Source organism: Lissotriton vulgaris, chromosome 7 (genome assembly GCF_964263255.1).
Source record: "Lissotriton vulgaris chromosome 7, aLisVul1.2, whole genome shotgun sequence".
In the NCBI taxonomy this organism is placed as follows: domain Eukaryota; kingdom Metazoa; phylum Chordata; class Amphibia; order Caudata; family Salamandridae; genus Lissotriton; species Lissotriton vulgaris.
In genome coordinates this window covers 1,262,265,537-1,262,282,327 of record NC_141695.1, presented here as the reverse complement: position 1 = coordinate 1,262,282,327, position 16,791 = coordinate 1,262,265,537, and the positions used below count along the sequence as shown (strand labels likewise).

The 16,791-nt window shown below is 46.2% G+C and overlaps 1 protein-coding gene across 1 annotated transcript in view; it reads left to right on the top strand.

Moving 5' to 3' along the window:
* Positions 1-16,791, top strand: part of LOC147703375 (uncharacterized) — a 395,930-nt gene that overhangs the window by 69,920 nt on the left and 309,219 nt on the right. The window contains exon 2 of the mRNA XM_086928913.1: positions 4,305-4,643. Within this exon, the coding sequence (XP_086785039.1) occupies positions 4,305-4,643 (339 nt within the window). The remainder of the gene's footprint in view (positions 1-4,304; positions 4,644-16,791) is intronic.

Sequence of the window (16,791 nt, the reverse complement as noted above, 5' to 3'; positions counted from 1 at the left end):
GAGACTCCATGAAGGACCTGGTGATGGGTGCCTGTCCCTCTTCCGAATCGCGTTGGGGTTTGGATGCGCCCGGGGACGACTGGCTTCTGTCCCCTTTGGCTTGGGCTTTGCTCAGCATTTCGGGGAGGGTGCGGTCCTCTTTCTTCCTCTGGCCTGCCATTCCGTTGGCAGCGTGTGCGTCGCCTCGTCTGCTGTATCCTTTTCTTGGGCCGCTTGCGCGGCGTCTGTCGCTGCGTGTATCTCCTGCCACACGGGTGGGGGGCCCTTCGCGTCGCAAGTCACAGCATCCTGCCGTCCCCTGCTCCCCGGCATGGGGCTCTCCGTGGGCGCAATCTCCGCCCCGTGACTCCCAGGGATTATGCCCTCAACTGTTGGAGGCCAGAGTCTCTCGTGCGATATCCAGTTCCGTTGCTCTCCACGGGTTCGACAGTGGGGCCACCTCGTCTCCGGGGCACTTCTACACCACGTGGTCCCGGGGCCTCTAGTATCTCTGGTGTACCTCGGCCTCTGCCAACTCCTGTTCCGGATTCCGACCCACCTCCGTTGCAGATGGGCCGGTTGGGTGCTGCGCGTTGGGCGTCGGCCCTTCCCTGAGCGCCTCTCCTCGACCCCAAAGTTCACCGTCGAGGAATGTGCGTATCGGGCCTTGGGTGCGGCCCTAGTGTCCGTCTCGGCTCACGCGCCCTTGCTCTGTCCCCAAACCTGCTGGTGCCTGCCGGGATGGGCAACCAGGTCTCGTTCTGTGTCTGCTGCTGTCTTCCTCCGGCCACTCCTGGTGTCGGCGCCCGAGGGTGGGTCAACTAGGTTAGATCCGGGCGCCCCCAACCGCAGGCCGCGGCCTCAATTATACCTTCCCTCCATGCGGTCGGGTGTCCGCGGTTGTGGGTGCGCTATCCCGAGCGCCTCTAGTGCTTCGTGCACCCTGGCTGCCAGCCCCCGGGGACAGACCCCTCCACCACTGCCTCTTCTCCTTACTCCTCACCTCGTCGGGTGCGCAGGGTCCGAGGGTCCCCAGGGCGGGGCCAGCGGTAATCGGCCCCATCCTCTCCCGAGTGATGGGCCTTCGGTGCAGCCCTCCGATCTGGGCCCCCCGCGTCAGTCCTCCAGGCCTCTCCCCTCACTGGGTCGTTGGGGCAGTCTGCTGTGCTCCGGGCGGCCTTTCAGCTCCTCCCAGGCCTCCGGAGGTCCGTCTGCTACTGAACGCTACTCGGGCCGGCAAAGGCCCGGGCCGCGCCAGGCCCCGACCCCAGCCTCGATTTTGGCGCCTCCGCCCTCAGCGCGCCTTCTCAGGCCTCAGGACAACGGTCGTCTCCCTCCTCCGGCCGCCGCTCCCAGGAAGTCAACAGGCCTTCGCTGCCGGCACACGGCCCCGCCGAGGCTCGTACTGCATTCCGGGTGTGTCCTTGTTGCTTTGGCTGCCGGGGCTCGCTCTGTGCGGGCTGATTCCCGGGGTCCCGAATGCCACGCACTGTGACATGCCTCAGCTTCGTCCGGTTTGGGCAGTCGACCGCTGCCACCACTGTGTTCTCGGAGGGGAAGGAGCACCCCTACTGTCCCCTGCCCCCTTTAGGCCTCGGGGGGGGGGGGGTTAGAGCACGGGCCGGCGGTCAGGCACGGAGGAGCACTCGGGTTGTGCGACCTCTCACTCCGCCATCTTGGCCACGCCCCTGGTCTTCACTTTAGATGAAGGTGAAGTTGTGAATGCACTAATAGCTAGCAACGGGGGAAAGGCCCCGGGCCCCGATGGGGTTCCAGTTGATCTCTATAACTTTAACCTAGACCTCTGGGCCCCCATTCTATTAGGGTATTAAATGCAACTTGCAAAACTGGACTGTTAGATTCATGGTCTAAATCCATTCTTATCCCAGTATTTAAAAATGGTGACCGTCTCAATCCAACCAGCTACTGTCCCATTTCCCTGCTGGATTCGTTTGGAAAAACGGTGGGCCGTATCATCTTAGAACGACTTCAGTCTTGGTCCAAAGATAAAAGATCATATCCGATATTCAGTACGGTTTTAGGGAAGGCCTGGGCACTGTCGAGCAGGTTCTAAACCTGTCCCTAATTAAGGGCAAATACGTGGAGTCTAAAGGGGGAGTCTTCAACTGGCCTACGTAGATCTTACTGCAGCGTTCGACTGTGGGGGCCATTCGAAGCTATGGACCATCTTAATAGCGATATGGGTAGATGAATTATTAGTAACATTTCTTCGGGAAATGTACTCAAATGCCACAGCCAGAGTGAGATTTGGTACGGGGGGAGAACTGACAGAACCATTCAGAGTGGAGCTGGGAGTCAGACAGGGATGCGTTCTGGCCCCCTTCCTCTTTATTTTGTACACAAACGGCTTAGAATCTGCCATGTGGGAGGGGGCCAAGGACCTTCCCTTAATTCAGCATCGTCCGATCCCCGCTCTTCTCTATGCGGACGATGCAGGGATTATTGCCCGCACTCCCGTTGAACTTAAGCGTTCTCTGTCCCGTTACAATCTATTTATGTCCAATCTTGACCTAAAAATTAACATCAAAAAGACATTTGTTATGGCTGTGGTCATAATCGAAGAAAAGGGAGGACGATTTACATCAATAATTCTAGCGTAGAGTAAACCTCCACATACCCATACTTGGGAGTATTTATAGATGAAAAAGGCACTTGGAAAAAAGCCATTGAGACTAGAAAATTACAGTTCCTAAAATCAACTATGGCTCTGGAAATATTTACCCAGAGACTGGGAAGAAGAGTGCCAGAGGAACTGATTCGAATATACAGGCCAAATGTATTAGTACTGCCATCTATGGGCCTGGGGTTTGTGGCTATGTCCAGGCTGATTCCCTTCAAAAAGTTGAGAATAGCTTTCTGAGGTTCCTGCTAGCAGTCCCTCGTGGTACCTCAACGTTTAGTTGCCATTTAGAGCTGGGCCTGTCCTATATTACTGACATCATTAGGGCTGAGCCTATACTGCTATGGCACCATATTTGGACCTCGGATAAGCTGGCCTTTTCTCAAAGTATTTTGAGGGACTGCCTTTTGCTAGAAAATGTCACAAAGATTGGCTGGCTCCATTACGTTAAATGATATGGGCCTAGAGCGTCTCTATCTTAACCCCCTAGAGATGGGTCATATCACCAGGAAAGTGCTGAAGATTAAATGTCTATCTCATCTAGCGGAGCTCTGCTTGTGCGTTGAAGCCCGCAAATCGTCAGCTCAGCATGCCCTATTGACCCAAACTTCTATGTTTATTCAGCCATATTTAACCTGGAATCTAAGCAGTTACGATAGGTTATTGTTGACTCGCTTTAAACTAGATACAATCTTCAGGTTAACTACATTCCCCAATGTTAGCGATTGGTCCTAGCCCCCCTGGAAGTGCCCTTGCGATGGTATCTCTTCCCAATCCCCATTACATTTGATCCTCTTTTGCAAATTTTATTTAGAACCCAGAAAGCGATATCTTGTACCAATCTTAAAAAGTCTTGGCTTACGTCAATGTCGCCCCGCTCTTTTGGTTCTTCAACTTCTTGAGTCTGAACCTATTGCTTTAAACATCGCTAGGTTTCTAACGTTTTGTATCAGACACAGAAAGAACTTATAATTGTATTTTGGAGTTTTTTTTCTTCTGTTTCCACCTTTTTATTCCTGCTGCATATCTTAATTATATGGTATTTTAAGTAAACATGTACTATTTTTTTATGACGAATGTACCAACATTTTATACATGTACTTTTAACTGAATAAAGTTTTTACTTACTAAAAAAGTTCTCCTGAGTATTTTAAAAACCAGCAACCAGACAAGTCTCTTTTCTTTAATGGGCGGTGTTCTTTTTTCAGTTTAAAGATGAAGATAAAACATTTGTCCTGAATGCCTTGGCTTTTAGAGTTTGGAGTGCTGGTGAAACAGCGTGTAGTTGTATGCACCGTCTCTGGAAACCAAGGGCCAGGAAATCTTCTTCCTCTGGCAATTCCTTGCAGCCGTACGAAAGTAGTGTGTGATGAGGAAAATGACTTTTAAATTTCTCCAGCAGCATTATTAGTTAAAAAAAGAAAACTAGTAATTCAGTATATTTGGCTTTATGTTGTGGTTCCAGTTGTATATGTTATAGTAGTTCCCCCTTGTCCCCCAGTAAACTGGATAGGTGATTTTATTTTGTCTGTCAGAAAATGACAAATTGATCTGTGATCACAAAATACATGCTAGAACTAGGATTACAAGTGTCTTGCTTAATCTTTCCTACTGGTAAGAGTACATAGATTAGATATTCAAACTCCACAGAATAACTTTTCAATTGCTCTTTGTGTTTTCACAGGGAGTCTTTGGATTCGGATAAAGAATGGCAACCAACCCACATGCAAGTGACCGTCCTGCGAGCAAGGGCCCTCCGGGCAAGGGGCCGTGCAGAGACAAGCAATCCCTACTGTGTCATGCAGCTCCAAGATCAAAAGTTTCAGACCTCTGTGATACATCATAGTCTAGGTCCAGAATGGAAAGAGGAATGTACGTTCCGGCTACCCACGGACACAAGTCTTTTAGGTGATCTTAAACTGACTGTGATGCACAGGTCTCACCGTGGCTTTGACAAATTTTTGGGTCAGATCATTCTTCCTGTTGAACATCTCTTCTTGGACAAATCCAAAAGGAATAATGAGTGAGTGGACATATCTTTACATTTTAAGTATGAAGAATTAATCCTGAACAGGCTTTACTTATTTCTGGCTATCATGTATCTTTATTGTACCAAAGGTGTAAAGCTTGGCATGGGCATACTATCTACTTCTATTCCGCTTTTGGAACATTTTAAACACAATGCTTTGTCGAAGTCTCAGTCTAATACATAATCACAAGTTTCTTGTTGCATGGCTTAGTCTCAGTTTAAGGAACACCACATTGTATCAGTCAAAGCATTATGTAAGGTCTTATGTGCAAACACAAGGCATTGTTTGAGGTTCAGTTGTCAGTCACAGAGCATTTTTGCATGGTCTAGTGTCCTAGAAAAGGCTTAGTGGGTGAATTCAGCTCCAAACACAAGGCATTGTTTGAATCCTCAGTAACAGAAGGTGATGAAACCACTCTGTCTTGGTTACATGTCCCTACATCTGGAGACTATCCAGCAGAACCCTTGAGTGAAACACTGGCAGAAATACCCACTTAACCTTTTTTTATCCAACCCCGGGACACTTTGCGCTGTCTAAATATAAAAGGAGCTGTTTAATTTGGGAGCAAATGGATTGGGATTGTTTCCACCTAGAGGGCAAGGAAATGTACTCATTTACTTGACAAACCTGTGAAACTGACATACAAAACTCAATGCCTGTGTAACCTTAACCTAAACAGTAAAGGACAGGAATTTTCTCCTTGTGGTTGGCTGTGTGAATTGCTGACCTTGAACACTGAAGCTATTATCTTCAGGTGGTCCAGTCGTCCCTTTTATTTCCCCATAGTATCTTTATTGGGTTATCCATTCTTATACAGTGTCGGAGTAAATGCTATAGTAGTTTTATAACTCTGAAGCCTAGCTAAATCTCTAAAATTTTTACCTGCCCACTATCGCCATCCGCACCCCAATCAACTCTTTCCTGTTTAGCCCTAATTTCCATTTTTTCCTGAAAATTGTTTGTGAACAGATTGAACAATTTAGGTTATTTATAGGTACATTCTTTGTATTTGCACATCTAGATAAAGCCTTATTACCAGCGTGTCGTACTCAATTTATAGTGATGCGTAATTCTATCCCCTATTTAGGGTTAGAAATGTGATATGAATATGCTGCCCTATGTGCCATGAAGGGTTAGTAATGACAGCCTGCTCAGAACTGTCCTTTCACCCATGCTGCTAAAGGTTTGCATTGCAACATTAGTTCACTGTGCTTCCGCCTCTCTAACAACTTTAATATGTTTGTGGACTGGTCAGTAAATGAATATGCCGGAGAAGTCCAAGACCATGGCCCCTATGTTTATGACTGGGAAAATGCAAAAAATTAAAATAACAAAAATTCTTGGGGCATTTTATTCCTCTCAAATGTGCCAATTTCTTAGTGAAACTGGTACATAATTCTTAAATCAAAACTTGGTCATGAAAAAACAGTTTTTAATTACTGTGTCTTTACAAAGTTTGACCCTCATTTATAATGTCTGATATTTAGGGACTTGTCATCATGAACACACATACCACCTCTGTCATCATTTAGGTACGAAAATCATTCAGGCCCTATTCCATTGTGTATGTGTGTGTGTGTGTGTAACTTATGAATATTGAATATACACTGTCACTTGCTGTTTTCTATTTTGGTTCTTGTGCTATATTGTTTGTTTTAATACATGCTTTATTTTTCTGTATGATTTTCACTTTTAAGAGCACTGAGCACCTTGATCTGAGGCAGTCATCCTTGTTTAAAAAAGGTAATACCATAGGCATTAAAATCATCCAAAGACAGGAAGAATTTAACATACTGTAAGTTATAGAACTGTACTCTTCGCCGTGGAAAAAACAAACTTAACTTACTACAAATCGAGGAGGGTCCACGTCTCGCTTGAGCGCCAGGTGGGATAATCCTCGCCTCCGTGTCCTTAATAGAATTGGAGCTTGCCTTCACATTATTAGGCAAATTCAAATTTCATGTCTTGACCGAAGGTGAGGATTATGCTAGTTGAAAGCTTACTCACCACCAATTGAGCAACTTCCACTTAAAATAGAATGTCTTAAAAGTAGAGTCGTAGGACCCATCTGCTGCCCGCATGAGGTCCTCTAGTTGTGCCTCCAAGCAGAAGGCTTTCAAAGCCATTGCTCCCCTTGCAGAATGCGGTCCAAACACTTTGGCATCTATGACAGCTTCCTGCATCACCCAACGGACCCATCGGGCTATTGTAAGGGCTTACACTGCTTTGCATAGTTTTCTCAATGTAATGAAAAGCTGCTTTTCGCCCGAAAGGTGGACCTCTTCGGCATTTTCTCATATGCTTAGAGGCAGCGCACTGCACATAGTTTGGGGGAGTCAGTGAAGGCTGGGTAAGTTATGGTATGAGTATTTGACTTAATATGTCTACTTACCTTAGAAAGTACCCAGTCTGAGGAAAATACCCCGGCAGTAATATCCAAGGCTGCACACACGAAACCCGTCTGCACGAAACAAAGGAATAAAAACGTATTTGGTTGCCATGACAGGAAAAGGTTCAGAACAAAGTTCACACCCCCAAAGCACTGCGTAACATGGTTCTGGAGGGAGAGAAAGGTGAATGTCTCTGAGCAGTCAGAAAACAAAATGATGGTCTAACACAGGGGGCTCCATCGATGGGAGTTCGCCCCACTGAGATAGTGGACCTTTGTGCTTTAATCGAACGATATGCTGGGGTGACAGAAAATTCAGTACTTGTACTACATCTGCGCCCACTGGATCCAAGTCCTGTCAGTGAGACCAACGTACCCATCTTGTCCAAGAAGAGCTGTATTGTTTAGTAGTACTGTCCGCCTAGGCCCGGGACAGGAGGAATTCAGCTTGTCTTTAAAAGGCCTGAGACGTCCAGTTTTACCTGATATCCACCATGCCATCAGCGGCTGCAAGCCCTGTGTTACCAGCCGATGCAACATTAGATCCGGATTTAACAGAATGTAAGGAAACAGGTCGAGTCTGATTGGAAAGTCTCAAGAAAGTTTCAGAAGAACCTGAAACCATTCTTGCGACCTTCAAATGGTAAGTCCTGGGTAGATTGCTTGGATCAAGGAAGAGAGGAGGCCCACAAGGTGGACAATCTGCAGGAGTGACCTGCAAGACTTAACTAGTGTTTTGCGAACTTTGTGCTTGATCTTTGCCATCTTTCAAAGAATTTACGACATAGGAGATAAGGCAGGTAAAATGCTGGCCTGGTTAGATAAGAAAGGGGGAAGCACTAGGGGAATACAACGAGTGTGTGACAGGGAGTGGATATTACAGACTAGCCCCAAGGAGATAGTGGAGGCCCTTGCCGACTACTTCGAAGGAGTCTATACACCGGCTAGAGTAGTGTCAGCTGACACGGCCCGAGCAACGCTAGGTCACATACCTACGCAGACACTGATGCCGGATGCCGTTGAGGAACTGGAGGCAGACATCACGGCGGAGGAAATACAAAAGGCCATACATGCGGTAAAGTCCGGTAAGGCGCCGGGGCCAAACGGTATCCCGATAGAATAGTATCAGGCCGCGTCGGAAAGGCTCAGTGGGCCCTTGTTAGCTATGTACACTGAAAGCTTGGCGGTGGCCGAACTACCGCTTGATCAAAGGACCGCAACTATCGTTGCGATCCCCAAGCCCTGGAAGCCGCCGGAGGAGTGTACATTGTACGGCCCCATATCCCTTCTCAATGCCGAGGTTAAAATTTTGGCAAAACTCCTTGCTACCGGCTGCATGCACACCTCCCACACCTAATACACCCAGACCAGTCAGGCTTTATGCCACATAGAAACACCGCTCTGAATCTACGAAGGGTGCATGGCGTACTGGCAAGGGCACAGTCGCTCTCGGAGCCGGCGGTCATACTGGCACTTGATGCAAAAATGGCCTTTGATATGGTGGAATGGCAATACCTTTTCGAGGTCCTGGCGGACCTGGAATTTGGTCCTAACTTCATAGCTTGGGTCCGGTTACTATATACTAAACCAGTAGCACAGGTAGTGGCGAACGGCCACATTTCCCGTACGTTCCCTCTGGAGCGAGGTACCCGACAGGGTTGCCCCCTGTCGCTCCTGCTCTTTGCGATCGCATTGGAACCGCTGGCGACTCTGATACGCTCGACTCCACTGTTGAAGGGAATCACCTAGGCAGAGGGGTGGGAAGATCGCCTTTCGCTATACGCGGATGACATGCTTGTGTACCTAACGGACCCGGAACATAGCATACCGGCGCTTCTGTCTCTGTGTAACGAGCAAGGGGAAGTATCAGGATACACCTTAAACTGGGCAAAGTCGGAACTCTATGTTCTGCAGGGTCCGGCCCGACCCTTGACGACGACTGCCCCTTAAGAACAGCAGGGTCTTCCTTCAAATACCTGGGCATCCATGTCACCAAGGATCCAACGGAATTCGTCCGGAAAAATCTGACACCACTGTTGAAGCGGCTGAAACAAGATGTCAAGTTTTGGGCGACGCTGCCCTTGACACTGCTTGGCAAAGCGGCGCTCTATAAAATGATGTCGCTGCCGCGCTTCCTATACATCCTAGAAAATACACCATACCCGGTGCTGCCAGGGTACTTCAGGCAGGTGTCAGCGTTGGTATCGGTCTCATGTGGAACAATCGCCCGGCGCGCATTGCTCAGGCTAAAATGCACAGGGGTTGGTACGACGGGGGGATTGCGTTGCCGAACCTGCAATTATATTACTGGGCCGCTCAATTAAAGCCCATTAACCAGTGGCTGCATGCACCGCAAGAAGACCCGGCATACAGGGCCAACAGGGCACAATTGGGTACTAATAGCATACTGGCACCTCTATACGATCAGCGCTTAGTGCACAAACTGGTGGGACCCACGAGACTTACCGCAGCGCTGTGGCACACGGCACAAGCAATACTGGGGTGGAAGGGGCGAATTACTCAGCTCACCCCATTGTGGGACACTCGGGCCCTGGGTAACCTGAGACACAGTAAGGGTTTTACACACTGGGACAACATCGGTATATCCACAGTGGGAGACCTGTGGGAAAAAGGTTCTGTGATCCCCTTCGCCCAGCTGCGACAGCTATATGAACTGGGACCCATGGAATCGTTCCGGTATGTACAGATCCGGCACTCCCTGCTTACAGCCATCGCACCAGCAGCAGAGGTCCCAGAGGCATCCCCACTTGAGGATCGCCTCCTCACAGACTACATGCAAGAACATGCTACGTCCCTCACTTACCGCAAACAGATTAACAACCTATCAGACCCTATGGTAAAACTGAAAGACAAATGGGTGGGGGACTTAGGAGAAATGGACGACTTTGAATGGAACGAAGCACTGGCGTCGCCTAGGGAGGTGGGCATATCGGCAAAATTCCGGCTCGTGCAGCTTAAGATTTTACACATGGTGTATTACACGAGAAAAACACTACACCTAATACAGCGGGCACAACATCCTTATTGTCTTTGTGGCTGTGGGGAGGAGGGAACGTTATTTCACACTATATGGGAATGCCCACGCATCCAGGAGTATTGGAGACAAATAATGCGCACCATATCCCAAACATTGGGAGTGTCTCTGGTCCCTGAACCACGTAAGTGCCTGCTAAATATCTGGGAACCGAATGACCTCTCTAGACAGGGCCAACTTTGGTCCACGTTAGGTATGATGATAGCAAAACGTGATATAGCACAGAAGTGGGGTGCGGTAGAGGCCCCCACGTTGACACAATGGTGTACGAACATGGACAGGGTGATGATAACAGAGAGGGCAGTATACACCAGCAGGGCCTGCCCACGTAAATGGAACAAGATATGGACCCCGTGGAATGGGTTCAGGGGGGAGATTTGTGAACCCCTGCAGGAGGACGACCCACTGAATTCAGACGAGGAGGGGGAGGACGAGTAGTAGGAGTGGAAGGGGGGGGTGCGGATTAGTGACCCTTGAGTCCAACGCAGAATCATGATAGGGAGGGGGAGGGACAGGCAGACAGGCTAGCCTGAATTAATAGCGCACTACAACAGATGCATCCACCTACAAGGGAACATGGTAATAGCCGATCCAGCGGTAATGGCTCTGCTCACCCACAAAAGACACTCCATACGTACAAGATGGGACAGGGGCTGTGCTCTCGTTTCCTCGTTTGCCTTATGATCTAAATGTGGTAACTTCTTGTTTACGTTAGGCTATCGTTACAAAATAGAAAAACCAGACCTATATAATATATATCAGGAGTCAAGATGCGAGTGATGTACACACATTGTTCCAAAACGCCGCCGAGCCCCCGGGATGTCGGCACTTGGGCTGTGTTATCCAGGCAGCATCGAATGCATGCAAATGTGTTGCGGCCGGCCCCCGGGGTTGTAGGCCAGAAGCTGTGTATGATTCCAAAGGTACAATAAAGGTCTTGAAAAAAAAAAACGCAAAACAATAAAAAACGGAATCCTGACATTAGGGTAACGGAATTAAACAAACTAATAAGGGCACAATTCTTGCAATTCTCTGATACAAGAAAACAGGAAATCAATAAACTAAAAAATCACAGCAGAAAAGAAAAAGAACAAAAAAAGATACAGGACAAAAAATGGGTGGACCTCCAGATAGCAGCAAAACAAAAGGACAAGCGTGCCTACTGGAATATAATAGCGTTAGAAACGGGTACAAAAAAAATCACTAAAAGCAAATCCAGTTCCACCTTCAGAATGGGAAATATATGTAACCAACTGTAACGACCGGGTTCTAGACCAGATGGGATCAGCTCCTGAGAGCCCCTCCAACCCAGCCGGAACGTAACCACCTCCCTCCTCAGGACCCATCTATCCAGGCACCTGGGTACCTACCTGAGGATGGGGAACTCGCAATATACAAGCTCATATCATCAGAAACACCACTAAATCTATAGGGATACTAAGAATACTCACTGATTACTAAGGACATCCATGCCCTACACCACACTCATACCTCATAGTCTCGCGACCACATGGGTCCAGACTAATCTACCCTGGGGCAGTTCTGATTATCTACCATTACACATTGATCACCATCAGTGCTCACTCGACACGCAATCTGGCGTGCCTACACACTGGGCTGCAGCCCCAGTGCTCACTCTTTATCCGGTCCACAATCCGGCGGACCTAAGCACCAGTCTCCTACCTGGTGTTCTCATTAACGCCACTTTCCCTAGAGGCGATCTCATTACACACCGTGTCCCCCCGGTGCTCACTCAAGCCGCAATCTTGCGGGTATACACACTGACCACAATCAGTGCTCTCACTAACGCCACTTACCAATGACGACCACTTTCCTATGAATACCTTCAGCTCTCTCTATGTTGGGAAGTCTCTCTCACTATTCACTAAGGGTTCGCCACTACAATATTAGGAGTTAGAACAGCTTTCCAAATTGAAATATGTACCTTCTGCTCTTGATATCAAATGTTCCCTCTCTCCCTCATTATTCAGTCACCTCTTACCTGACCGGGATTCACATCCGTTCATGCAAACAATGTCTGACTATAAGACCAGGTTACCCTGATTGAACAAGAATACAAGGCACATGTCGGTTCACTAAGAACTGGGGTATCTTTATTACAACAACAATACACAAATCTGCAGGGTCTCTACAACTAACAGGAACTTTAACACACAGCTGAAAGAAAAGGATTAGACATACAGTACAAGGTTATCTGCGGGGTCTCTTGATTAACAGGAACTTTTAACACACCGCTGAAAGAAAAGGATTAGACATACAATAGCCTAGGGAATAAGGACAAGATTAAGGTGTAAGTGTAAAGGGGACTAGTTTAGACTACCTCACCTATTAGAAGGAAGATTTCTCTCTGACTCTGGTGGGATCAGGGCTCTCTCTGTCTCTCCCTCCGTCACCATAGCTTCTGGCTCAATTGCTCCAGCTGACAGCCTCAGCTCCTCCATCTGCTTTAATGCTCTCTGACAAACTGGCAGTCCCAGCTGATAGTTACTGCTCTCTCTTCAGCTTCAGCAATCACCTGCCTTCTTTCTCCATTCCAGAAAACCAATAGAACTGCACTGTATTCTGCAGCTCCAGCAGACATCCTACTCTCCACTCTTCAAGAACCAAACTGAACTGACCACTCCTCCTCTTCTGCAATTCGCTAATATGGATTCCTCTCCTCTAGTGGAAAGCTCCAGCCAGCAGCCTCCTCCCACCAGGTCCATGCACCGGGCTCCTCGCTCTAGACGCTCCCACAGTGATCAGCTGCTTGTTTCGTCTAGAGACCTGAGCCCAGGGACACTTCTTGATTAGATTCAGCTCTGGCCGGTTCTCTCCGGTTCGCTTAGGGCGAACAACAGCTCAAAACCAAAATATTACCTTTTCCCTTAAATCATCTCATCTCTGCAGGGATACTAAGCAAAATGGAGTCTATCTAGTTCTGGGCCTTGTAGGCCTGAGAAGGATGAAATAACCCTTAGCTCTGTCAGAGTACCTACATAAACCATACCAATGTATAACATAAAGTCAGGACCACAGGATCCACCCTCTACTATAGGCAAAATAATGAAAGGCAAAGCCAATAGGCAATAGATGGATTAGAGTAAGGGATCTATCATTATATAAAGCAGCTATCCTCTTCTAGGTCTGGAAGAAAGAGCTTAAAAGGGCCAACACATCTAAGAATACATGTCCTAGATGTGAGCAAGTTTAAAGTCTTTATCACTCCGAAATAGAGCCAAAAAGCCTGTCAAGACACCAACTTAAGCAAAATAAATCAAAAACCTAAAAGCGAGACTTTAATGCAACACCAGACAGGACAGGGAAAAAATTACATACAAAGAGGCCCCATCACCCCTCCTAATAGAATATTACATAAAAAAGGCAAGATCGTCGGCTGCAATGGGTCCTGACCAAATTCCTATTAAAGCCATAAAAAAAAAAACTAAAGAGTCGAGCAAGACCTTAGCACGCCTTTTCTGCCATATATTTAGAACAGGGGAAATTCCAAAGTCCTGGAAGGGGAGCATTGTAATTCCAATCCACCAGAAGGGCTCCAGGCTGCTCCCCTGTAACTACCGGCAGATAGCTCTCCTGGACGCAACTGGGAAGATATTTGCGGCAGCTGTCTTAGATCATTTAAAAGAGTGGGCATTTTCAACTGGCTCCATTCCGCTTAACCAAGCCGGGTTTAGATCTAAACACTTGGTTATAGACAATATCGCAGTACTGCAAACAATAATGAAAAAATACGTGATTAATAAGTCGCAGGTAGTGTATGCTGTCTTTGTCGACTTCACGACTGCATTCGATAGGGTAGACAGAGACAAGCGTTGGAAAAAGCTAAAAACATGGAAATTCCACAAAATCTTCTCCCTCTAATAATATCACTGTACTCTGGGACATGGTGTCAAGTCCAAATTTCGAGGGAGAGGGTATTACCTGCCCAATATCTACACCTAACGGCTTGCGTCAAGGGTGCCTCCTAGCTCCCTTACTGTTTTCTCTATACCTCAGTGACCTGCCGGAAAGACTTAACCAGGTTAATAACTTCCCACCTAAAATTGCAGCTTTTAAAATCCATTGTATGATGTATGCAGACGATGTCGTAATCTTAGATCTGACTCCATTTGGTCTCCAAAGAAATCTGCAGGCACTCACCAAATATACAGAAGAAAACTATTTAATACCAAACGTCAGTACAACAAAAATCGTCCCATTCACAGGAAAGAAGAGTTATGTCAAATACAACTGGTCACTAGGGGGAAAATCACTGGAAATTGTCAAAGAATATATATATCTTGGGAGAATTTTCATTCAAGCTTTGCACAATCTGCCCCACTTGCAAAATATGGGCTGAAAAGCCGATGTCCACCTAGGGGCTCTCCAATGACTTTATTCCTCCACTGGCCAAAGACATTTCTCTTCTCTTCTACAGGTGTATAGCTCAAAGATTCCCTCCGTACTATCATACGCAATTGAATATATTCCAATAAATGAATGGAAACAAATCGACATGAAAGAAGGGAAAATCCTTCGGAAATTAACCAGGATGTCGCAAGCTGTGCCGGTACAAGCTCTTCGGCTAGAATTATCACTAGCCAGCTCCATTGCTAGAGGGATCACAAACATAATAAGATGGGCATATAATTTGGTTCATGCGGATCAAGGGACTTTAAGACCCTTGCTAAAAACTGAGACATTTGAGAAAGAATCACCAAAGTATGTGTTTTGCAAAAATGTATCTATCGCTTTTAAATTATCAAATGTTACTTTTGGCATGTTAAAATCTTGGACACCAGCACATCTGAAACTTTTTTTAAAACACCTAACACCAAGGCTAAGGATGGACCTCGACATCCAACATTGCTCTGAACTATCAACGTAAAAACAATATGCGGAAACTATAGTTTTTAAGCAAATGCAACAGTATATCTTTTTTAATCTAAATCACGGGGTCAGGCGAAGTATAATATTACTCCGTCTTGGGATACTGCCTTTGAAATCATATACTTTTAAGTGGTTCCCAAAAGAAAGAGGGTCTAACATCTGTGACTTATGTAAAGGTGGTGTGCAAGACTTAGAACATGTTTTATTTGCCTGCCCAAACAAGACTGTAGTAGCAGCTAGGAAGAGATTTGTAATACCAATAAGATCAAACGGTAAAATTAACTCTGTTCAGAACTTGATTTTATCTCTGCAAGGTACCACCTAACGAATTTGTGTATATCAATATGTACAATTTTTTAAATCATTTTTAAAATTATATTAGAAAGACAATTTTATTAACAAAACAGTAATTTTAATTGTCAAATATTTGTTGTTCTCAAATGAGAACTAAATCAAATAAATAAATAAACTAAACTAAATACTGCCTGCCACATGTGTCATTACTCACACATGTACCACTGAGACATCGATTTGCTCACCTACACACCTATACATACAATAACCCACCCATACAGCCCTTCACAGATGCACTCTTGAACCCATACACCCAGTGAATCACCCACTCACACATCTATGCACAGAGTCACACAGCCCCCCCACCCACCCACCCACACAGACACTCGGGCACCCATACAGATACTCAGACAGCCAATCAATAACCCATATAGACACTCATGTAGCTACTCACAAACCCATGCAGCCGCTTACACACCAACTGGCAGACTGATACAGACATTCACACAGTTTAGTCACTAACCCATGCATTCAGCAAGACAAGTTGAATCACTCACTTATACAGTCAGTCGCGCACCTACTAAATCATCCATTCAGACACTTATACACCCACTCATTCTTCATTATACCTTGGCGCATATATATATATATATATATATATATATATATATATATATATATATATATATATATATATATATATATATATATATATATATATATATATATATATAAAGCATATTTAAACTTTACAGAAACACACATTCAGTGGATGATGTCATCAGTAATGTCACTGACCATGTCATGAATGATGTAAAATGTGATGTCATCAGCAGTGCATTGTGGGGGGGGGGGTTATAGTTAGCTCAACTAAGTATAACAGGCGAATTTCTCTGGTTTCTCTGGTCAGTGACATAACTGATGACATCTCCAATGACATCACTTGTGACATCATCCACACTCACACATCTTCTCACTGATTCATAGAGCCACTCGCACATCAACTCACCCATACAGCCACTAATACAACCACTAACTCACATATACAGCCACTCATGCTCCTTCTCCCTGACCAATACAGTCACTCATACATCCAGTCATACAGACATACAGACACTTACACACCCACTCATACACCCATACAGACATTCTCATAATCAGTTACCCATTCAAATACATGCCTGCTCACTCCCCCATAGTCATTCACTCATCCACTCACTCACCCATATAGTTACTCACACATCCATTCACTTACTCTTAGATATACTAACACATCTACTCACTCACCTGTGCAGTCTTGGGTGCCTTGTCCTGCCCTAAGAGGTTTAATTAATTGAGGTGGTGCCAAGGGTGCGAGTGCCTTATGGAACTTATGGAAACTCTGATCTTAAAAGACCTCAATTGTGGCGACACACCTCATCCTCAGAAAGCTTCAGTGAATTCCCAATCTACAGGGTCTCAACATACAGCCCGGAAGTACTGGATGTCATGATAAGGATTCAGGAGGATCCGT